The sequence below is a fragment of the Orbicella franksi genome, chromosome 1, assembly GCF_964199315.1.
Source record: "Orbicella franksi chromosome 1, jaOrbFran1.1, whole genome shotgun sequence".
In the NCBI taxonomy this organism is placed as follows: Eukaryota; Metazoa; Cnidaria; class Anthozoa; order Scleractinia; family Merulinidae; genus Orbicella; species Orbicella franksi.
The window spans coordinates 25,186,842-25,210,349 of record NC_138145.1 but is presented as its reverse complement, the minus strand read 5'-3'; the positions used below and the strand labels follow the sequence as shown (position 1 = coordinate 25,210,349).

The following is a 23,508-nucleotide window of genomic DNA, read 5'->3' as shown; positions in this document are numbered from 1 at the left end:
ATTTTATCTACCTGGATTATTCATACATTCCTGTTTCGGTGGAAATTTGAACAGTTCTTTCTCCGACTACTACTCAAGATAATTCTATTCATCAGCTTTATACCAGATCTTTTGGAATTTTACATCGAAATTTTGAAAGAACGAATTATGGGAGATTCTCTGATTTACAACAACTTGTCAGCCTAAGAAAAAATTGAAACTTTCTGTTCAAAAACAACTTTATGACTACGAAAGAAATAGTAGTTATATTGATATCTATTACAGCTGTTTTGCAGACTTAGCTGGAAAGGCCACTAGAAATTATGTGAATTTGAAATTAATTGCTAATACTAGCGGCGGACCTCTTTAGTAACGTTTGAATGAGCCCCAATGATAATCAACATAAGTGACACCGTGGGTTTATAACAACTCGAAGCAAATGTACGTCACCAAAAAACCCCGTGGCCTCGGGATTAGTTTCGCTTTTAAATCTGATTGGTTAAATAAGTGGCATAAGCTTTAAACCAATCACAACGTTGCGTAAAACAAAGTACTCATGTCTTACTTTAGACACTTAGTTGAAAACCGTTCTAAAGAACTGAAAATAAATCCCCTATCGCACAAAAATACGCCATGTGTCTCCCAAAGACACGGCGTTCTCGTCTGTAAAGTCATCACACAAGAGCGAGCGTGGATCGTTGTTCTGAATATAAAGCGCATAGTAATTTTCATATGCCCACAAAATTGGTCTCGAAAACAAGCGTACAGCGTTGAGAACGCTGCTATGCCCCCATCGGTCTTTCGTACTATAGCCCCACATATCACAGTTTCTAGCCAAAGTTGAGTTGTCATCAGGGAGGCGTGTAAAAGAGTCACAAGCTTTAGGTTGAGTGTCAGACTCGGTAAAAAACATTGCTGGTCATGATGTGAAACACTCCGCCCGCCTTCTTTCTAAAACAGTAAAACCGGATCTGAGTGAAGCCCATGTCGTTTTTCAACTGATTGAAGTCATCTCGCAACAAGTAGTGTTTATTGGAGCTGTGGTTGGACAGGATTTCTCTGTAAGAATCTGACTCCACATCTGCATCTTGTGGAGAATTTAGATCTTTCATCAGAAAACGACTGATAGGAGTCCATCCACCTGAAAGAGAAAATAGTAAGGTCCAACTTTAAAGGTAATCATCCTGGAGCAGCAAAGCAGTTGGCTTTCATTTTTATTGGAAATGCATGTTTTTCTCTGGTAGTTTTCAAGGCATACTTTTTACAACAAAATAGAGTGACGCTGCAATCTTTTCTGAGCAACAACAAAAGTGGTTTCAAATTTTATTGGATCGTCTCTTTTAACGTACCTTGATCAGTTGTCATGTCACAGAAAACTCTGAGCGGGTCCCCTGAGGATGTTGGTTTGATCGAGTACTCACCTTCCCCCTGAGCCTCGCCGGTTATTAGAATATCTTTGCAGGAGGAGCCTGGAACCAAGAGTGTCGAACCTTTCTTTGCTGCAAGAAACGTCATACATTACAACGGGACAGTCCATGTGTATTTCGTTGCTTTAATTATGCAATCTACAGTCATAGATTCTAAAGGGTATCCTGCCAGTGTTCCTGTGTTTGGTCTCTCCATTCCACTTGTGTTCTTGTAGGAAGTTAAAACTGTCCATAGTCTTAGTTAATTATCGCCTCGTGTCGCTTGGAAACTGATGGTTATTTGATGGTTATCAAGGCGGTAGACATTAAGTTGTGCTCTTGAACAAGAAAGTCACTCTCACAACATCCCCCTCCAACCTGGCGTATCAAACAGGTACCAGCGAAATTAATATTAGGGGGTAACCCGACACAATGGACTAGCATCCCATCCAGGGGAAGTTGAAGAGAGACAGGGATAAGTTCCGGTGGTATGGGACATTTGGCCTGGCACAGTCATAATTCACCTTTCCATTTTTTTCCTTTACAGAAGTCATCCCTGCAATTTTGTACATCGTGATTGGCCGATATTCATTGTAAGATGAGTGGAGGTTAACCCTCCATCCAACCTGGTCCTTTTCAAAAAAACAAAACAGCTGAAAGGACAAACCTCGGAAGTTGTTTTCCATATAAGTAGCAGCTGGATTTTCCACAAAATCATCAGGTCTTGATTGCTTTGTTTTGATTTTCATTTGACATTCCTTCTTGTTCCAGAGAAACGTCACACTTTGACATCTTTCCTCTAAACTGCATTCAAAGAAGCAGCGAGCAAAATTGTCAGCGTGCACGCTTCTGAAGTCATGCCCAGCTAAAGCAAACCCAAACTCTTCTCTGTTGTCCTCACATGCACGCCCACTGTTTGGCTTGTACCCGGAGACTTCTATGGGGTGGATCAAGAAGCGGAGCAGGGCAAACCAGAATACCGCCGTTGTGTATAACATCCTAAAACATGCAAGACAACCGTGAAATCTTTGCAAGTGAATGTATGAAACATCATATATTTGAATTGCAGAGAAAGATGAAGACATGACTGATCATCGCAGTTATATACACAACTTAAGCAGCTGTGAAATTAAAGCCTGAAAAAAATCAGGCTTGAACGGGATTTCCCAACCAGCACGAGAATTGTAACCAGTGCGGTATAAGCGGGGACCTACCTTGCTACACTTAAATCAGGGGTGCTGAGATTACTTTCTCGAGTCAAACTGCAAACTGAAGAGACTTTGCACCAGTATTGGGCCAGGATTTACGTTTTCTTCTCAGACGGTCAGAGAGGGTTCATAGGCCATCTTTTCCACCGTATGATTGCGTAAGCTATTGCTATTCAGTTTGGCAAATGTTCGTTGCTAAATTTCCTAACACTGAAGTAACTAAGGGTTAGGATATTTAAGAGACGGTACAGCAACCGTCGTAACAATTGACAAGATGACTTTTCTGTCAGTGATCCAGGCATACTCCAAGTTTTCCAGCTAAGAGTCGAACTTATGCGACTGACCTGCTGGCTAACTAGTCAAGATGTTCTACCACTGAGCTACGAGAGGCTCGTGGGAGTTAAGGCCATTAAGAGCAGCTTCGTCTAAATATCAACTAGACTTGGAAATAGCGAAAAAATCGAATTCCTTCAAACTCGCCTAGAATGAAGCCCTACGGGCACTAGTTACAAAAATATTGTTTTAAGTTCGATAAATCAAAAATTATCTTTTTTCCGCAATTTTTTCGTTTCGATGCCCCAAATCGGCCAAAATCCATCGAAAATGAGCGGCATATTCAGAGGCTCGTAAACTCAAAAGTAAAAATCTTCATTACAAACTGATTGCACGTCGTATTTGTATTTCCTTTCTTGTCTATTTAGAGCTAAATAGATCGTGATTTGATTAGAACAAAAATATTTGATGAATTTTCTAAATTAACGACCCAAGACAGTTTTACAAGAGGTCTACATTTAGCCTATTTTCAAATGCTGAAAAGGCGTTCTGGTACACGGTTTTTCCCAAAACGCCTAGTTTGGTCTGAAAGAGCATTGTTTCTTCTTTAAATTAGTGAAATAAAATTTTTGGGTAAATAAAATAACGAGCGATGAGATAGCGAACTAAATGCAGCACTTCTTCCTGAAAACGTGACCGTTGACCCAAGTGTAACGAAACTGATTACTGCAAGAAAACCCTGGAAGAAAAGCAAACGCTTCGTTATTTTGAAACAATTTCTAAGGATATCTCTCCGAAACCATGATTGCAAGAAACTATTTCCAGATATGAAATCTTACAGGGTGAAGGAAGGAGCTAAAGGGCGCATTTCGACACAATAACTTTGTTTGCTGAGAATTGAATTGAAGTCAATTCCAGTGAAATTTGCAAACTTGAAGTATGTTAGCCGATACTTACCTGATTATTTATATTTATAGAAGAGTCGTCTTCTTGGATTAACCTTCAAAAGAAGCTGGACCCAGATTTGGAAACCTCTAAAAGAGGAAATGCTTGTTTAATGTTCCGTGACCTGCCCGCTGCTATAAATTCCATGCACATGCCAACCGCATGTTTGTCGTAAAACCAACTGAACTCCACTGACAGTTTCCATGGGCAACTCCAAAATAAATAATCGATCCCAAAAATGTAAAGTGAAATTGGCTGTCTTCATGAACAGTTAGAAGCTAGAGTCAAGTTCCATTACCTTTTAAAAGTGCTTGATTTTACTTTGTTCACTCAGTAGTTACTGTCACGTTCGAATACTGCGTATTATTATGTGGCTAGCTCCGTGAGCGGGCAAGATGAATCAAATCCTGCGCTGTGATTGGCTACCCGAGCGGGCAAGATGGAGCTATCTTGCCCGCTCGGGACTACCCGCCGTGTCCCGCAAGAAAAATTTCCGCGAAAGCCATATAATAAATCCTTTATTGACCAAGCTTGTTCGGTCAAGATGGCTGGATATTGACCTCGTTCTTTTTTGCGAGTTTATGGACCTCGACTCCGTCTCGGTCCATAAACACGCAAAAAAAGAACTTGGCCAATATCCAGCCATCTTGACCTCACACTTGGTCAATAACCCATACGTATCGGTCACGCCAAAACACTGCAGACCGTGCAGACTGAGTAAGTTTCCCATACAAAGTCTCGTACGCGTTTGTCTATTCAATCAAAAGTCAAATACTGCGCTTGTGCAGCCTGTGGATAAATGACAAACTTTCAGACATATTTAACACTATTTTGTAACTAAACCCAAAAAAAAGGAGTCACAGTGAAAAGCCCAAACAAGTGTCTGCAGTCTGTACGGTCTGCACTGTTTTGGCGTGACCGATTTGCGGTATTCGAACGTGAGAGTAGTGAACAAAGTCGACGCAAACAAATAAAATCAAGCACTTTTTAAAGGTAATGGAACTTGACTCTAGCTTCTAACTGTTCATGAAGACATGCGGTTGGCATGTGCATGGAATTTATAGTAGCGGGCAGGACACGGAACATTAAACATTTCTTCTTTTAGAGGTTTCCAAATCTGGGTCCAGCTTCTAACATACTTCAAGGAGGGTTCCCAATAGGTTTAGCGGGATGCGGGATTTGGCTTTTTTTCGCCGTGATATTTGGGATTTGAGCTGAAAACAGGGGCGGGAAGCGGAAATTACAATTACGAGCGGGAGCGGGATTTCGTGTTTTTGTGGGGTTGGGACGCGGGATTTGCAAGGGGAACAGAGCGGGATACAGGATTTCAATTCTTACGTGACTTCAGAAATTGTTATTGACCAGCGCAAAACCACAAGCTGGCAGAAACGAACCATATAGCTGTGTCAGGTTTCGAGTAATGAATAGCAACCGCTCTCACCCTGCAAGCAGAGCCTTTTCTTACGGTACATATTCAAAAAAGCGATAAAAGAGGCTCTGCTCGCAGGGTGAACCGCTCTGTACCCTGTCAGGTTCTGTCAAATGTATCGTCCATTTCCGACATTTTCGATGCTTGCGTCTGTAACCTTGACCTCCCGATCTTTTCTAGTTTTTCTAGTCTCTCGACCTTTTCCAAAGCGCTTGGCTTGTTTTGGCCAGGATGACCAAACCGAATGGCGGTGATAGTGATTTAACGAACGAAGTATGCGACATTACGAATTGCGTCATCATATACTAGACCATATTACGAAGAGGTTGTGCGAACAGGGATGCCTTCATTCGGAAAGAAAAGTTCTGAGCCCTGATTTCAAGTAAAGTGAAGACGCTGAAAGCTTTGAAAGAAACTGTCAAGTGTGTTTCCGGCCGTCTCTTGAATATGGGAATGAACAATCTTTTTCTCTCACTGATACGTGGACAAAAGGAAACAAGATAGTAAACCGTTTACAGAAAGAAACGTTATAATCATTTGTGCTTACTTATCTGCTACCCATTGAATTCTTTTGCGATCTTTTATGCAATATCTTGTTTTAAAAAGTTTGTGTCAATAATTAAATTAATTATTAATTTAAAAATTAATAATTAACGCAGAAACGTCCTTGAAAATTAGGCGGGATCGGGATTTCCAGGCAAAAAGGGGCGGGATGGCGGGATTAACAAGAAAAAATGGGCGGGAAAGCGGGATCTGAGAACCCTATTGTGGACCCTCTTCAAGTTTGCAAATTTCACTGGAATTGACTTCAACTCAATTCTCAGCAAAATGCGTCCTTTAGCTCCTTCTTTGACCCTGTAAGATTTCATATCTAGAAATAGTTTCTTGCAATCACGGTTTCGGAGAGATATCCTTAGAAATTGTTTCAAAATAACGAAGCGTTTGCTTTTCTTCCAGGGTTTTCTTGCAGTAATCAGTTTCGTTACACTTGGGTCAACGGTCACGTTTTCAGGAAGAAGTGCTGCATTTAGTTCGCTATCTCATCGCTCGCTATTTTATTTACCCAAAAATTTTATTTCACCAATTTGAAGAAGAAACAATGCTCTTTCAGACCAAACTAGGCGTTTTGGGAAAAGCCGTGTACCAGAACGCCTTTTCAGCATTTGAAAATAGGCTAAATGTAGACCTCTTGTAAAACTGTCTTGGGTCGTTAATTTAGAAAATTCATCAAATATTTTTGTTCCAATCAAATCACGATCTATTTAGCTCTAAATAGACAAGAAAGGAAATACAAATACGACGTGCAATCAGTTTGTAATGAAGATTTTTACTTTTGAGTTTACGAGCCTCTGAATATGCCGCTCATTTTCGATGGATTTTGGCCGATTTGGTGCATCGAAACGAAAAAATTGCGGAAAAAAAATAATTTTTGATTTATCGAACTTAAAACAATATTTTTGTAACTAGTGCCCGTAGGGCTTCATTCTAGGCGAATTTGAAGAAATTCGATTTTTTCGCTATTTCCAAGTCTAGTTGGTATTTAGGCGAAGCTCCTCTCAAACTTGTTTCATGGGACAAACATGCCGCATACTGCTAAGGGTGCAATGTCGATAAGTGACGTAATTTGCAATGATAGAAATAAGATTGTGGATTTCTAGGGGCAAGCACATAGCATATGGGTATATATTTGAGATTCCTTTTGATAGGCTCAATATTTCCCACAAACAAGTCATGTAAGAGATACTTGTAAGCGATTTCTTAGTGAACAAAAACATGTGTTTCAAGAGATTTTTTTAAAGCGATTTCTTGGTAAAACAAAAAAAACAAAGACATCATGAGCTTCCACTGTCGCTGTTTTGAAAGCTTTAGCCGTCTTAAATTAGGGTAAGAGTGAACTTAATTAATTTCATTGTATTCTAGTAGCTTGCATGGTGTAAAAGTCTTCTGTGTAAGTGCTTAATTTTAGAAGAAACAAAAATTGACAGTCAAAATAAAGCTCTCACTGACATTGTTTTGACTGAAACGTTTACCCTGGGACAAAAGGAACTTAATTAATTGCATTTGAGCTTTCCATGACATGAATATGAAATGTCAGTAGGTAAGTGTATGCTGCCGGGAATAAAGTGACTCAGCTAAGACGTAAACAACTGGAAACACTGAAAAACTAAAACCAATACTGTCAATTTTGCTGGCTACTTTCGATGAAAAAATGTTAAAAGCCATAAGTAAGGCAACAAATAAAACACGGCATTAAACGTAATCAGTAGTAGCTAATAGTGCATGGCAGTCGAGAAGTCAAATTCAGTTCCCATATATATTACTCTCGGAGTTTTGTTGATTCTTGTTTTCTTATGTGATCGATTGTGTAGATTTCCAGGCTAAAGTCCGTCCAAAGACCTGATATCATGTCTAAGATCTTTATGAAAACTCATACTGATGTGCAAAAAATTGGTACTTCCCGAAATTATTGAAGCTCCATCAGCCGTTGAGAATGCCTAACAATGCAGCTCTAATCTAAAAATATTCTAGCGCTCTTCAAATCAAACCCAGGGTTTCGTTGAGGAATAAGGCCGGGTCTGTTGTGCGACTTTAATAGGCAAATACAGAAAACCACAACAGTTCCTGATTGCTTATTTTGCCTGAAGAAAATTCTCACACTTTTTTTCTAGTTGTTTAATGGCATATTACGCAATTGGGAATCCTTGATATAAGGCAAAATTAATATTACAACCATCATTTTGATGCTAGCGGGACTTCAAACGCGATGTTTGACGAGTTAGCTGAAAGGCCTCTGATGAGTCTCTTGGCAGGGTTGAAACATACGTATGCAAGGCTAGCGATTGTAAAATTCTCACACTTTTTAATTTTCAAGAAAAGTTTGGTTGTTCAAATAAAAGACGCAAGATTTGAAACTGAAATTTGCAACTTACTAATTGTTCACTAGTAAGTGTCGTCATCTTTAGAATGAAATGCCGAAGAAGAAGAACTAAAGCTTTCAAGTCTACCAATCTAACAAAGTTTGTTTGATTCATGATGTAGTGTCTATACTGCAAGGAAAAGAAATTGTTTCCATTGCTAGTTTTCAACAAGATTTGCTTACCTTTTCAATGGTATTTTTCAACTGATGTAACATCCAAGTAGCACTAGAAGGTGTGCCCGTACTCAGTTAATGATCGTCGAGACAATGTAATGTTGTCAACTTTTCTCGTACTAAAAGAGGTATGGAACGCCTGATTAAAGATTTATTGCGCCCCGGAGCCCCTCATGAATAAATTTATCAGCCACCAAAATGTTGGAAGTGGTGTCGCTTGATGTACTTCATTAGTATTCATCGTTTAGTCCATCGTTTATATGTGTCCCACAGTTTTTGTCTGAAAAACTGTCTCCTGAAACAACATAATTTATCCGAGCCATTGCAGCTTTAGCAGGAAATTTCACAACGCTAATGAGGAGGCCTGGCCTGCTAACGTATTCTATTCATCAACATTATACCAGATCTTTTGGAATTAAATTTACATAGAAAGCTTGAAAGAACGAATTATGGAAGATTCTATGACTGGAAACAGCTAGCCAGCTTTCTAGCTAGTTGTAGCTAAGTGCATCGACCACTATAAATATTCAACACTGCTTTAACATTTTTAACAGTTTTTTGTAACATTTGCCTGTGCCATTCTCTTAACGCTAACTAAACATGATAAAGAGAAAACATTTCTTGGCATTACAATAATGGAAAAAATGGCGTGTTAGACACCTATCGAAGCCCTACACTAGGCAATATAAATCAAACAGCATTATCTCAGCTGTTTGAGCCTGAAGAAGTATCTCCTTACTATGTTTACCGGTATTTCACATACTGGGTGTTGATCAATTGAATCAAAGTTATGTCACACAGTTAGCATATTTACAAGCTGTGTTCCCAAGTGTAGCGCGCTGCCTTCTCAGGTTGCCATGTGCGGTCAACATAATTGTAACAGTTGAAACTCTGCTTTAATTGTACTAATGCTCGTCCACATTATAGCGACGTTTTCTGGTCAAATATGGCCGTGATTTGAAACTCTTGCAGGACTTAGTCTTCAATGGTGCAAGTCTGTGCAAAACGCTTATCCTTCGGAGGTATGGTTTTCGAAATATGACGGTCACAAACTTTCCTTAGCAGCAAATTCATGACCCTGAAGACATGAGTAATCATTGTAGTTTTAAACACAACTTAAGAAGTTGTGAAATTAAAGCCTGAAAACAAAATTCAGGCTTGAACCAGCTGGCACTTAAGAAGGACGCCCCTTAAACCTAAACCAAAGCAGTTATAAGAGCTAGTGATTACAGAGGGTTTACAAGACCTCGAAGCAAATGTACATATACGTCACCGGCGCCAAGCTCGGGAAAATAACTTCTGACCTCGCGATTCAGAGTTAAGCTTTTTAAAAATCTTATTGGTTCGATAAGTGACACGAGTTCCATAAAATCAATTATTGACTGAGTTATAAATGTTGTTGTTTTCAAAAAACAAACAAGAGAAAACAAACAAAACTGCGTAAGGCAAAGCCAAAAAATACTTATGTCTTCCTTTAGACAGTAAATTGAAAACAATTGATTCCCTTATGACCCTTGTCGTACAAAAATGCGCCATATGTCTCCGAAAGACAGATCGGCCCTGTTCTTGTGGTCATCGCACGCGAGTTCGCGTGGGTTGTTGTCCTGAATATAAAGTGCGAAGTAATATTTAAGCGCCCACAAAAATGGTCTGTGATACAAGCGCAGATCATTACGAGTGCTTTTATGCCCCTCCTGCCCCCGTCGGTCTTTCGTGCTATAGCCCCACATATCACAGTTTCGAGCCAAAGTTGAGTTGTCATCAGGGAGACGTGTAGAAGAGTCACAACCTTCAGGCTCAGTGTCAGAGTCGGTAAAAAACTCCACACGTTAGCTCCCTTTTAGCATCATTGTTGGTCATGATGTGAAACACTCGTCCCGCCTTCTTTTTAAAACAGTAAAACCGGATCTGAGTGAAGCCCATGTCGTTTTTCAACTGGGCTGTGATTAGAAAGGATTTCTCTGTAAGAATCTGACTCCACAGCTGTATCTTGTGGAGAATTTAGATCTTTCATCAGGAAACGACTGATAAGTGTCCATCCACCTGAAAGAGAAACTAGTAAGGTAAAGCTTTAAAAGCAATCATTCTGGAGAAGCAGAGCAGTTGGCCTTCATTTTTACTATACTAGAAATACATGTTTTTCCCTATTGTTCTGAGTTAAACACCTTTGCAGGGCATACATTTACAACAAAATAGAACAACGCGAGTTAAGAAGGCGATCACCCTTCAATCTTTTTGAGAAAAAAATTTGAGAGATAATAACTGCAATAGTGCAGTCGAACCTCCACTAACGGCCACTTTTCTACAACGACCGCCTCTCTACGTACAACGGCCACTTTGTTTTGTCCCAGCAAACAGTCCATACATTTATTCTAATTTTAACCTCTCTACAACGGCCACCTCTCCTCAACAGCAACGACCACTAAAACTCGTCCAAACTGTCAGAATAACCTCTTAACAACGACCAATTTACTCTGTCCCCAAGGTGGTCGGCCCTACTGGAGAGGTTCAACCATAACTAAAGTGGGTGTGAAATACTTACTGACAAATAGAACTATAACCAAATTTTTAAACGTTGATCTTTTTTCCAATGTACCTTGATCAGTTGTCATGTCACAGAAAACTCTGAACGGGTCCCCCGAGGATGCTGGGTCGATCCAGTACTCACCATCTCCCGGAGCCTCACCGCTTATCAGAATATCTTTGCAGGAAAAGCCTGGAACCGAGGGTGTCGAACCTTTCTTTACAAAGGCTGCAAGGAACCATGATCAAAGAGCCACATATTAAAACAAGACAGTTCTACAGTCATTAATTCACCTAATCATACTGCAATGATCAAACACAAATCACACCCTAAGGGATACCCTGCCAGTGTTATTGGTGTCCGTAGTCCTTGTTAATTACCGGCTCATATCGCCTGGTAACTGGTGTAATTTCCTTCATTTGCTGGTTATCAGGGCGTTGGACGCTGAATCGAGTAGTCTGGGTTCAAGCCCTGGCCAGTTCATTACGTTGTGTTGTTGGGGAAGATATTCACTCTCACAATGCAACGCCCTACTCCAACGAGTATCAGCAAATTTTTAAATAGGGGTAACCCTGTGCAGTGGTCTAGCATCTCATCCGAGGGAAAATTGAACAGAGACAGGGATACGTTCCGGGGGAATGGAACACTTGGCCTGACGCAGTCTTAGTTCACCTTTCAGTTATCTTTCTTTTTAGCCGTCATTCAAGCAATTATGTATGTCGTGCACAGGTAGGTAAAAATATCAGTATAACGGTGTGAGTCAGTTAAAAGATTGACCGTATATCCGTTGTAAGATCATCTGATTAGAAGTTAGCCTCCCATCCAATCTGGTCCTTTGTCTAAAACAAAAAGCTGAATGGACAAACCTCGAACGTTGTTCTCCATATAAGTAGCAGCTGGGTTTTCCACAAAGTCTTTTTTCTTTTTTGTCTTTTGTTTCGTTCTTCATTTGACATTCTTTCTCGTTCCAGAGAAACGTCACATTTTGACATCTTTCCACTAAACTGCACTCAAAGAAGCAGCGAGCAAAATTGTCAGCGTGCACGCTGTTGAAGTGATGCCCAACTTAAGTAAAACCAAACTCTTCTCTGTTGTCCTTCCATCCACGCTTACTGTTTGGCTTGTACCCGGAGACGTCTTTGGGGTGGACCACGAAGCGGAGCAGAGCACACCAGAATATCGCTGTTTTGTATAACATCCTAACACCTGTAAGGCAATAGTGAAGTCTTAAACCATGAAAATGGAATGCGTTGCCTCCATCAGTAAATAGGATGCACGACAGATTAGTACAGAGGCTCATTTTCAGCTCATTTTATTTATTTGTTTGTCAGAAAGGTCAGTTGAACCAGTGACTCCAATGTGATAACTTTAGTATCAGTCTTTTCGAAGGCATAACTGTGGAAGGGGAGCGAAGAGAGCGAAATGAAAAGGCCTGATGGCCCCGATGCTCAGGTTATAAGTACGAGAATTGTAACCACTGCGATATAAGCAAGGACCTATCTTAGTAATACCCTTAATACTCTTGCCTACACTTTATAATGGGTCACTGACACTACCTTTTCGAACAGTGGCGGATCTAGGGGAGGGGCCCATGCCCTTATTTTGGGAAAAAAAAAGAAAAATCACAGAAGGAAGAAAAGCAGGGAGGGCAAGCAAAACAACCCTTCCCCCCACCCCTCTCTCTCTCTCTCTACAATTTGTACCAGTATTGGGTCGGTTCTCAGTCACTGTGTGTTCGTGGGCCATCCTTTTCACCGTTTGATTGCATAACTGAGCTGTTGTCGTTTTGGAAATGATCGTTGCTAAATTTACTTTTATCGTGCTAACCTAAGAGTCAGTACTAACCTAAGAGTTAGCACATTGAGAGACGGTACAGCAACTGTAGTAAAAATTGAGAGCGTGATTTTTCTGTCAGCGAGAAAAAGAATTTCGATTTCACTAGGTAAGAGTCGAACTTCTCGGTGCGACTGACTTTCTAGGTACTAGATTGTTTTGAACAGTTTATTTCCGAGAACCAAGTTGAAGTTTTGCAAGAAATAATTTTAATCGATTTCTAATAAAAAAGAAAGAACACTTTTTTTAACAAGAGAACCTTTAAAGCGATTTCTTAGCAAAAACAAAAACTGACATAAAGACTATTCGCTCTCGTTGTTTTGAAAGCTTTAGCCGTCCGGCTGAGCTATCGTAGATTAAGGTACTGGTGAGCTTAATTAATTTCATTGTATTCTAGCTTGCATGGTGTAAACGTCGTCTGTGTAAGTGATTTGTTTTGGAAATGAAAACAGTCAAAATGAAAGCTCTCACTGAGATTAGTTTGACTGAAACATTTACCGTATGACAAAAGGAACTTAATTAAGTGCTTTTAAAGCTTCCACACTGATATAAATATGAAATATTTTGGAGTACTGAGGCTATGCTGGGATTAAAGTGACTCAGCTGAGACGTAAACGACTGATAACACTGAAAAACTAAAACAAGACTGTAAATATATTGCTGGTTACATTCGATGAAAAATGTTGAAAGCTGGATGTAAGAAAATAAATAAAACACGGCATTAGACGTAGTACTAGCTAACAGTGCATGGTGCTATATATATATATTACTGCAAGGAGTTTTGTTGATTCTTGTTTTCTTAAGTGGTCGATTGTGTAGTTTAAAAAGCTTAAGTCCGTGGAAATACCTGATATCACATCCAAGATCTTTATGAAAACTCATACTGATGTGCAAAAATTGGTTCTTTCCGAATTTATTGAAGCTCTCGCCATTAGTTGAGAATGCCTTATGTTGCTGCTCTGATCTGAAGTTACTATGACGCTCTTTAAATTAAACCCGGGGTTTCGTTGAGGAATAAGGCCGGGACTATTGTGGGGCTATGAGGGGCAAATCGAAAGAGTACAGCTGATTGCTTATTTTGCTTGAAGAAAAGTTTGGTTGTCGGAGTAAAAGACGCAAGATGTTTAACTGAAATTTGCAACTTACTAATTGTTTATCATCAGTAGTCAGTATATTTATCTGCAGAATGAAATGCTAAAGAAGAAGCACTAAATCTTACAAGTCTATCGATCTGACACTATTTGATTCAGTGTCTACACTGACCGGGGAGGGGGTACTCCCTTATATGGGCTATATAGGTATGTGCGACCCCGAAGGGTATGGTTTTTCAGTCGTTTTGGTCATAAATAGGGTATCGATTTTAGCCTATAGCTGGTTTTCACATGACGTCACCAAAATTCGAACTACAAAACTACTGATCTTCCTGAGATTTTACTTAAATGATGTATAAGAGCAGCTGAAAACTAATATTCATACAAATTTTCGCTCCGAATGGTTTCTTGGTTTTGTGATACACAGCGCTTGAATTTCTAAGCTTTTGCGTGACGCGGCATTTACATGACGGCCAAGAGAGCTGTCATGATGGTTAAAAAAGTGACTTATTTCGGGGAACTTGGCTATCTGAACAGTTCATGTCTTAGTCAAAGTATTATTTTAATGTTTTAGAGTTCTTCGAGGGATAAATTCACGCTTTTGTAGCAAAACTCAGTGACAGATGTTACTGTTGGTTTCCGGCCGCCATGTTGGTGCCCATACGGATGGGCACCAGCATGGCGTCTCCTTACAAATCTCTATAAGTTTGGGTAAAAAATATCTCCGCATATCTCGCATAAGAAAAATTGCTGTGACCAGAATTTTGGCGAGAGTCTTTGCATACTTACCTTCTTTCATTTCCCAGATTCTGGACTTTATCTATAGACCGGTTTTGATTTTTATTTTGATCTATTTTGAATTGCGTGACACTGAAAACCAGCAATTTTGGCCATTTTGGTCATAAATACGGTATGGTTTTTGCACTCTAGCCTTGATATGGGTATGTTTTTAAGAAGAAGCCACTTTTTCATTATTATTGAAAAGAAAATTAACAAAAGCCCTTCACAAATTATGTTTACGGTAATTTAACATTGGTCTGAACCAGGGAACGTATTATAACGCAGGTCTGAAACTGGGTTTTGATTTAACGATCATGTCATGAATAGGGTATCAAATGTTTGGTCAGGTTATAAATAGGGTAGGGAAAATGGCAGATTTTGGTCATCAGTAAATAGGGTAAGAGTTTTGGGAAGCGTGCCGCACATCCCCACCCAACTTTTCTGGGAGTACCCCCCCCCCCCCCGAGCTATACTGCAAGGAAGAGAAACTGTTTCTTTTGCTAGTTTTCAACAAGATTTGCTTACCTTGTCATTGGCATTTTTCAACCGATGTATTCTCCAAGAAGCAAATGTGTGTTAATCGAACACATGTATACCGTACTCAGTTAATGATCGTCGAGATAATGAAATGTTATGATCTTTCCAGACTAAGAGAAGTATGAAATGGCTTATTAAAGATTTATTTCATCCCGAGACTTCTCATGAATATATTCAGTATAAGCCAAAATGTCGGTTGAGGTAATGAACTTTATTTGGCTTACTATTTATCGTTCCCACATACTTAAATACTATTTTTCTTTGGCCATCGTAGCTTGATAAGGAATAACACGCAAACCGTTTATCACCGCAGTTTGCGTGTTATTCCCACATACTTAGTTGTAGTCAGAGGAAAATGTCTCCTAACAACATAATTTATCCCAGTCATTTATACAGCTTTTGGCAGGGAATGTCACAACGCTATTTTTAATTTTTAAAAGGAATGATAAGGCCTGGCCTTCCAACGTAAAAAGATTTCCGGTGTTGTTTTTCGTCGCCCTAAAAGGTAGTACCGGAAATCCTTCTGCGTCCGCGGGAAACAAAGGTGCCGCTCGAAGTTGGGATGCCTGTGGCTCAAGCTTTGATATTTTTATCCAAGCGTACCTTACCAGCGGTGTTGCTTTTCAGAACAGGTTGGAAAAGATGGCGGAAATTGGAGTGATCGTGCGATCGGATCAAGAACAAGAGGTGCAGTATGCAGTCCAATACGTTTTAATCCCTCCTTTAAATTTCATCCTCTCAAAGATGGCATGCTTGCCTTGTTGTCTGACACAGGCCATTGCAGTTTTCCTGAGAGAAGTGAATAAAGATCGTGCAGAAAATGGTTTGAGTCCCGTTGGCACTTCGGCCGCGTTAATGTTTCTTCTGGCACGAAAATTCAATGCTGAACGAGCGGTAACTCTATACCGACAATATCAGGTGAGGATACTGTAAAAAGGAGAAATTATGTGCGAGTTTCTCTACCTTACTGCGTTGCGTAAGGGCAAATGTAATTTTTAGTGCTAGCCAGCTGCGCCAAACAAGCCGCTAAATAAGCTTATGATTTGGTAAAATTCGTCGAATTTTTCCGTGCTGTCAAACATTGTGATAATCTGAGAACAAGAAAGTTTGAATGCTGAAAGCACCGTTTAACCTTTGTATAGGGTTAATTAGGTGGCGGAGAGCTACAATTTGCTGCACATTGACCAGTGCTGCATGTTCATTTAAATTGCACCGTGATGAAAGCTTAAAATGTAATAGCGGGTGTTGGTATAGCGATAGATAGCCAAGATTGGCTTATAATGACGACTTGTGTTTATTATTATCATTATCATTATCATTATCATTATCATTATCATTGTCATTGTCATTGTCATTGTTATTAACGGTGAATCTGGTTGAATCTGTCATCTACCGTCGGAAGGAAACACACAGCAAAAACACGCCCTATTTTTCTTCATGTTGATGGTCCTGCTAAGCAGACTCTCTGGGTTGGAGTTTCTCCCATGAAACGTGAAATTCCAAACCAGAATTCCTGCTCAGAGGCTGTAGCTCTCCTTCCTCCAATAAACAGTGAATCTGGTTGAATCACTCCTTAGCCACACACTCCCTTTTCTTCCAACGAGCGTGCAAGGACATAAACCTTATGTTCACACTGATGGTCGTCCTAGCGAGCAGGTAGTTTGGTTTGGAATTTCTTGCACGAAACGAGGAATTCCAAACCAAATCACAAGCTCGCATGCCTTTGGTTCTCCTTCTACCAAAGAACGATGAAACACGGCTGAATTAGGGGTAAAAGGAGCACTCTACAATAACACCCTTCGTTTGTGTCATGCGTGTTTTATCACGTTTGTTACATTATATAAGCGTAGTGGTAACATCGTGTTGATGGACCTGGTAGGCCGACTTTCTGGTTTGGCATTTCTCGCTTGAAACGTCAAATTCCAAACCAGAATTCCTGCTCATAGGCTATATCTCTCCATCCTCCAATAAATGGTGAGTCCGTCTGACCTTGTCATCAACTGTCAGTAAAAAGTACACTACAAAAACACTCCTTCGTTTTTCTGATGTTGTGTTGCCCACTAGGCAAATGATAGCCAATGATGTAAGTGTAACCGTCACGTCATGTTGAGGTCCTACCAAGCAGAATCTCTGGTTTGGAGTTCCTCGCATTAAAAGTGAAATTCCAAACCAGAATTCCTGCTCGCAGGCTATACCCCGTCCAAAGTACAGAGCAAACAAAAAATACTCCTTCCAATGTGTGGTGAATAACAAAACTCTAATGGTCATATTGTTGGTCGTCCTAACGAGCAGACAATGTGGTTTGGAATCAACTCTTGCATTAAATGTGGATCCCAAACCAAATCACCATATCGCAGGCTTTGGTTCTCCTTTCGTCAATGTACGATGAAATCCGGTTGAATTTGTCAGCTACCACCAGTGAAATGTACACTGCAAAAACACCCTATCGTTTTCCCAGTGTTGTTGACCTCGTGTTCCAAGTGATGTAAGGGTAACGGTCACACCGTGTTGAGGTCATGCTGAGCAGGGTTTTGGTGCGTAGCTATGGAAACCAGTAGTTTCGATATCATCTAAGGATAAGAGTTCCTCTGTCTGTTCCTTAACATCATTCACCTCTGTGCTAACTATTATGATTGTGCTGCTAGCCTATGATCACACCCTTCCACCGTTCTCCCCACGAGTATCCAAGGTATGCTTACCACGTTTTTAAAATGATGTAAGCGTCAGGTGTTAAATTTAGAATCTAAACCAAATCACGTGCTCGCAGACTTTGCTTCTCCTTTCGTCAACAAACAATGAAATCCGGTTGAATTTGTCAGCCCAGCAGTGAAAAGTAAACTGCAAAAGACAACCTCCCGTTTCAATTTCCCAGTGTGTAGACCACGTGTGCACGTGTAACAGTTACGCCCTGTTGAGTTCCTGCTAAGCAGACTGTCTGGTTTGCTGTTTTTTTAATGACACGTAAAATTCCAAACCAGAATTCCTGCTTGCAGGCTATAGCCCTCGTTTCTCTAACAAATGACGAATCCACTTCAACTTGTCATCTACCTTAAGTAGAAAGTACACAGCAAAGACACTTCGACTATTTTCCCATCAGCGTCGAATGACCTCAGTCTAATGGTCACATTGATGATCGTCCTAGCGAGCAGATAATCTGGCTTGGAACTTCTTGCATTAAACATGGAATTCCAAACCAAATCACTTGCTCGCAGGCTTTGGTTCTCCCTTCGTCAACAAACGATGAAATCCGGTTAAACTCTTTGTCGGCTACCATTAGTAAAATATTAATGTTCATTGCGTAAACAACCCTTTGTTTTTCTCGTATGTGTATTGACCACGTGTGTCAAATGATGTACATGAAACTATCACACAGTGTTAAGGTCCTGCTGAGCAGATTCTCTGGTGAGATTCCAAACCAGAATTCCTCTTCGCAGGCTATAGCCCTCCATCTTCCGATAAACGGTAAGGCCGGTTGAACTTGTCATCTACCGTCCAAAGAACACAGCAAAAAGGAAAACCTCGTCCCACACGTGGTGAATAATAGAACTCTAATGGTCACATTGTCACATCGCCCTAGCGAGCAGACAATCTGGTTTGGAATCAATTTTTGCATTAAATGTGGATCCCAAACCAAATCATCAGGTGGCATGCCTCCGTTCGTCAATGAAGGATGAAATCTGATTGAATTTGACAGCTACCACCAGTGAAAAGCACACTGCAAAAATACCCCTCGTTTTCTTATGCGCTGCTGACTACGTGTGTCAAATGATATAAGTGTAACGGTCACATCATGTTGAGGCCCTGCTGTGCAGATTCTCTGGCTTGGATTTTCTCGCATAAAACGTGAAAGTCCAAATCAGAATTCCTGCTCGCAGGTTATAGCCCTCCATCCTCCAGTAAACGGCGATTCCGATTGAAATTGTCATCTACACTCCGTAAACAGTATACTGCACAAACACCCCTTCGTTTCTCTGATGCGCTGCTGACTATGTGTGTCAAATGATATAAGTGTAACGGTCACATCATGTTGAGGCCCTGCTGTGCAGATTCTCTGGCTTGGATTTTCTCGCATAAAACGTGAAAGTCCAAATCAGAATTCCTGCTCGCAGGTTATAGCCCTCCATCCTCCAGTAAACGGCGATTCCGGTTGAAATTGTCATCTACCCTCCGTAAACAGTATATTGTACAAACACCCCTTCGTTTCTCTGATGCGCTGCTGACTACGTGTGTCAAATGATATAAGTGTAACGGTCACATCATGTTGAGGCCCTGCTGTGCAGATTCTCTGGCTTGGATTTTCTCGCATAAAACGTGAAAGTCCAAATCAGAATTCCTGCTCGCAGGTTATAGCCCTCCATCCTCCAGTAAACGGCGATTCCGATTGAAATTGTCATCTACACTCCGTAAACAGTATACTGCACAAACATCCCTTCGTTTCTCTGATGTGGTGTGGATTACGTGTGTCAAATGATGTAAGTGTAACGGTCATATCATGTTGAGGCCCTGCTATGCAGATTCTCTGGCTTGGATTTTCTCGCATAAAACGTGAAAGTCCAAATCAGAATTCCTGCTCGCAGGTTATAGCCCTCCATCCTCCAGTAAACGGCGATTCCGGTTGAAATTGTCATCTACCCTCCGTAAACAGTATATTGTACAAACACCCCTTCGTTTCTCTGATGCGCTGCTGACTACGTGTGTCAAATGATATAAGTGTAACGGTCACATTATGTTGAGGCCCTGCTGTGCAGATTCTCTAGCTTGGATTTTCTCGCATAAAACGTGAAAGTCCAAATCAGAATTCCTGCTCGCAGGTTATAGCCCTCCATCCTCCAGTAAACGGCGATTCCGATTGAAATTGTCATCTACACTCCGTAAACAGTATACTGCACAAACACCTCTTCGTTTCTCTGATGCGCTGCTGACTACGTGTGTCAAATGATATAAGTGTAACGGTCACATCATGTTGAGGCCCTGCTATGCAGATTCTCTGGCTTGGATTTTCTCGCATAAAACGTGAAAGTCCAAATCAGAATTCCTGCTCGCAGGTTATAGCCCTCCATCCTCCAGTAAACGGCGATTCCGATTGAAATTGTCATCTACACTCCGTAAACAGTATACTGTACAAACACCCCTTCGTTTCTCTGATGTGGTGTGGATTACGTGTGTCAAATGATGTAAGCGTAACGGTCACGTCATGTTGAGGCTCTGCTAAGCAGACTCTCTGGCTTGCCTGGATTTTCTCGCATAAAACGTGAAATTCCAAATCAGAATTCCTGCTCGCAGGTTGTAGCCCTCCATGTACCCTCCGTAAACCACTCCTGTACAAACACCCCTTCGTTTCTTTGATGTGGTGTGGATTACGTGTGCCAAATGATGTAAGTGTAAGGGTCTCATCATGTTGACGTCCTGCTAAGCAGACTCTCTGATTTGGAGTTTATCGCAAGAAAAGTGAATTCCAAACCAGAATTCCTGCTCGCGGGCTATAATCCACCATCTTCCAATAAACGGTGAGTTCGGTTGATCTTGTCATCCACCGTCCTATTCTTCCCACGCGTGTTGAATAAAAGAAGTCTAATGGTCACATTCATGATCGTCCTAGCGACGACCAACAATGTATAATTTAGAAACAAAGTAGACTGTAATGTGTTTTCAGTAATGTGATTCTGTGTAATGTATTTTTGTTCTCCGCATTTACCTTAACATGGTGGTGACCAGCTCCAAAGCCAATGGCTATTCTGGTTACCAATTTATTTTATAATACCGGTGTAAATTAATTCTGCAAATAGTGCGCAGTGAAAGTCACCAAGTCACCAGGTCCTTTCGTCAATGAACGATGAGATCCAGTTGAATTTGTCAGCTACCACCAGTGAAAAGTACACTGCAAAAGTACCCCCTCGTTGACCATGTGTGTCAAATAATGTAACTTTAACTATCACATCATGTTGAGGTCCTGCTAAGCTGACCCTCTGGCTTGGAGTTTTTCGCATGAAACGTGAAATTCCAAACCAGAATTCCTGTTCGCAGGCTATAGCCCTCCTTCCTTCAACAAACCGAGATTTATGGCCCAAATATTTCCTATCCGTCGATTTTAATGTTAAAAATTAGCAAAGCAATCAGCAAAGACACTCTCTATCCTTCCAACGAACTTCCAATGACCTGCTAATGATCACATTGATATTCGTCCCAGCGAGCAGACAATCTGGTTTGGAATTTCTCGCATTAAATGTAGAATTCAAAACCAAATCATTTGCTGGCGGGCTTTGGTTCTGCTTTGTCAACGAACGACGAAATCCGGTTGAAACTGCAAAAACGATCCCGCTTTTTCCCATCAGACAGTTGGTTGGGCCCAAATTAGAGCGGCCTCCGAAAATCCAATATTCCGTTGATTTTTCACCTAAATATATCCTCTCCGTTAATTTTAATGTCCAAAATTAACAATTTGTTTTTCCTAAATATCCTATATCCTATATTTTAATTCTGATTTTATCTTAACGAATGTAGTAATTGAAAGTAGTAATGATATTGTAAATAGTCGTGCTCTTAGGAATATTTTTTATTTTAATTCTGAATTTATCTTAGCGAATATGGTAATTGTAAGTAGTAATGTTATTGTAAATAGTCGTGCGTTTTTTGTCATGAGCCCCTGGCTCGGGGGATTGGGTGACCACTCCCCACGTTTACGACTTAAAATAAAGTTACCTTACCTTACCTTATATTCGATTAATGTTGTAGCCAAATTATATCCTGTATCTCGAAAACCCCTAATACGGGCTCGCTTTCTCGGCTTTTAATGTACCGTCTACTGCATTTAGAAATCAACCTGGAGAAACACCTCGTTTATCCCATCAGCGTAGTGTGTCAAGTCATTCTAGTCTTACGGCCACATTGACGGTTCTCCTACCAATCGCGAGCTGAATCTCTCCTATTAAACGTGGAATTCTCGACCAAATCACATGCTCACAGACTGTTGGTTCTCCTTCCACCAAAGAACGATGAAACACGGCTGAATTTGTCAGCTGTAAGGAGTAAAAATAACTCACTGCAAAAACACGCTTCGTTTGTCTCATGTGTGTTCTTACCTGGTTTGTTAAATTATATAAGTGTAACGGTCACATCATGTCGAGGTCCTCCTAAGCAGACTTTCTGGTTTGGAGTTTCTCACATGAAACCACGGTGAAATTCCAAACCAGAATTCCTGCTTGCGGTCTGTAGCCCTCCTTCCCCCAATAAACAATGAATATAATCTGGTTGAATCTGTCAACTACTGTGACTAGAAACTAGTACACAAAACCACTCCCTATTCTTCCCAGTTGTGTCAAAGGATGACATCTTATGGTCAGATTCATGGTCATCCTATACTAGCAGATAGGCTGGTTTGGAAATTCTCGCATTAAATGTGGAATTCCAAATCGCTTGTTGGCAGGCTTTGGTTCCCCTTTCGTCAACGAGCAATGAAATCCGGTTGAATTGTCGACCCAACAGTGAAACGTACACTGTAAAAGCACCCTCCCGTTTTCCCAGTGTATTGACCACCTGTGCCAAATGATGTAAGTGTAACGGTCACAACGTGTTGAGATCCTGCTAAGCAATCTCTCTGGTATAGAATTTCTCGCGTGAAACGTGAAATTCCAAACCAGAATTTCTGCTCTCAGGCTATAGCGCTCCTTCATCTAACATATGACGAATCCAGTTCAACTTGTCATCTACCGTTAGTTGAAAGTACACAGCAAGGACAGTCCATTCTTCTCACCAGCATCGAATGACATCAGTCTAATGGTCACATGGATGGTCGTGGACCTAGCGAGCTGATAATCTGGCTTGGAACTTTTCGCATTAAATGTGGAATTCCAAATCAAATCACTTGTTCGCAAGCTTTGGTTCTCCCTTCGTCAACGAAGGATGAAATCCGGTTGAATTTGTCGGCTACCACCATTATAAAATTACACCGCAAAAACACCCCTTCGTTTCTCTGATGTGGTGTGGACCACGTGTGTCAAATGATGTAAGTGTAACGGTCACATCATGTTGAGGCCCTGCTAAGCAGACTCTCTGGCTTGGATTTTCTCGCGTGAAACGTGAAAGTCCAAACCAGAATTCCTGCTCGCAAGCTGTAGCCCTACTTCCTCCAATACGCAGTGAATCTGGTTGAATCCGTCATCTACCGTCCTCTCGCAGGCTATATCAGTCCATCCTCCAATAAACGGTTCATCTGTTTCGGTTCAAGCGTGTTGAATAACAGCAGTGTATTGGTCTCATTGTTGGTCGTCCTAGCGAGCAGACAATTTGGTTTGGAATCAGTTTTCGCATTAAATGTTAACTGAATCCCAAACCAAATCACTAGGTCGCAGGCTTTGGTTCTTCTTTCGTCAATGACAGGTTAAATCCGATTATATTTGTCAGCTACCACCATTA

General features: G+C 40.7%; 1 protein-coding gene and 1 long non-coding RNA gene across 2 annotated transcripts; both read right to left on the bottom strand.

Annotated features, from left to right (window-relative positions):
* Nucleotides 1-129: 129 nt before the first annotated feature.
* LOC145489978 (uncharacterized) lies at nucleotides 130-10,694 on the bottom strand. Its single transcript, XM_081469099.1, has 4 exons — nucleotides 10,659-10,694; nucleotides 10,144-10,320; nucleotides 9,385-9,409; nucleotides 130-894 (listed from the first exon to the last, which is right to left on the bottom strand). The coding sequence occupies exons 1-4, from the start codon at nucleotides 10,692-10,694 to the stop codon at nucleotides 593-595; spliced, it is 540 nt and encodes a 179-aa protein (XP_081325225.1). The 3' UTR covers nucleotides 130-592.
* On the bottom strand, nucleotides 10,271-12,897 carry LOC145498516 (uncharacterized). The gene is made up of 2 exons (XR_014050869.1): nucleotides 11,722-12,897; nucleotides 10,271-11,083 (listed from the first exon to the last, which is right to left on the bottom strand). It is a non-coding gene; the product is annotated as an uncharacterized LOC145498516 (long non-coding RNA).
* Between the last annotated feature and the right edge of the window lie 10,611 nt (nucleotides 12,898-23,508).

Excerpts from the sequence above, each read along its gene's own strand:
- LOC145489978 (XM_081469099.1), bottom strand. The coding sequence starts at position 10,694 with ATGGACTGTTTGCTGGGACAAAACAAAGTGGCCGTT. Across the intron at positions 10,321-10,658 it reads GACAAAACAAAGTGGCCGTT|ATACAGCTGTGGAGTCAGAT; the intron begins GTACGTAGAGAG and ends ATTCTCCACAAG. Across the intron at positions 9,410-10,143 it reads TAACGTGTGGAGTTTTTTAC|GGTCATGAATTTGCTGCTAA; the intron begins CGACTCTGACAC and ends TCATGTCTTCAG.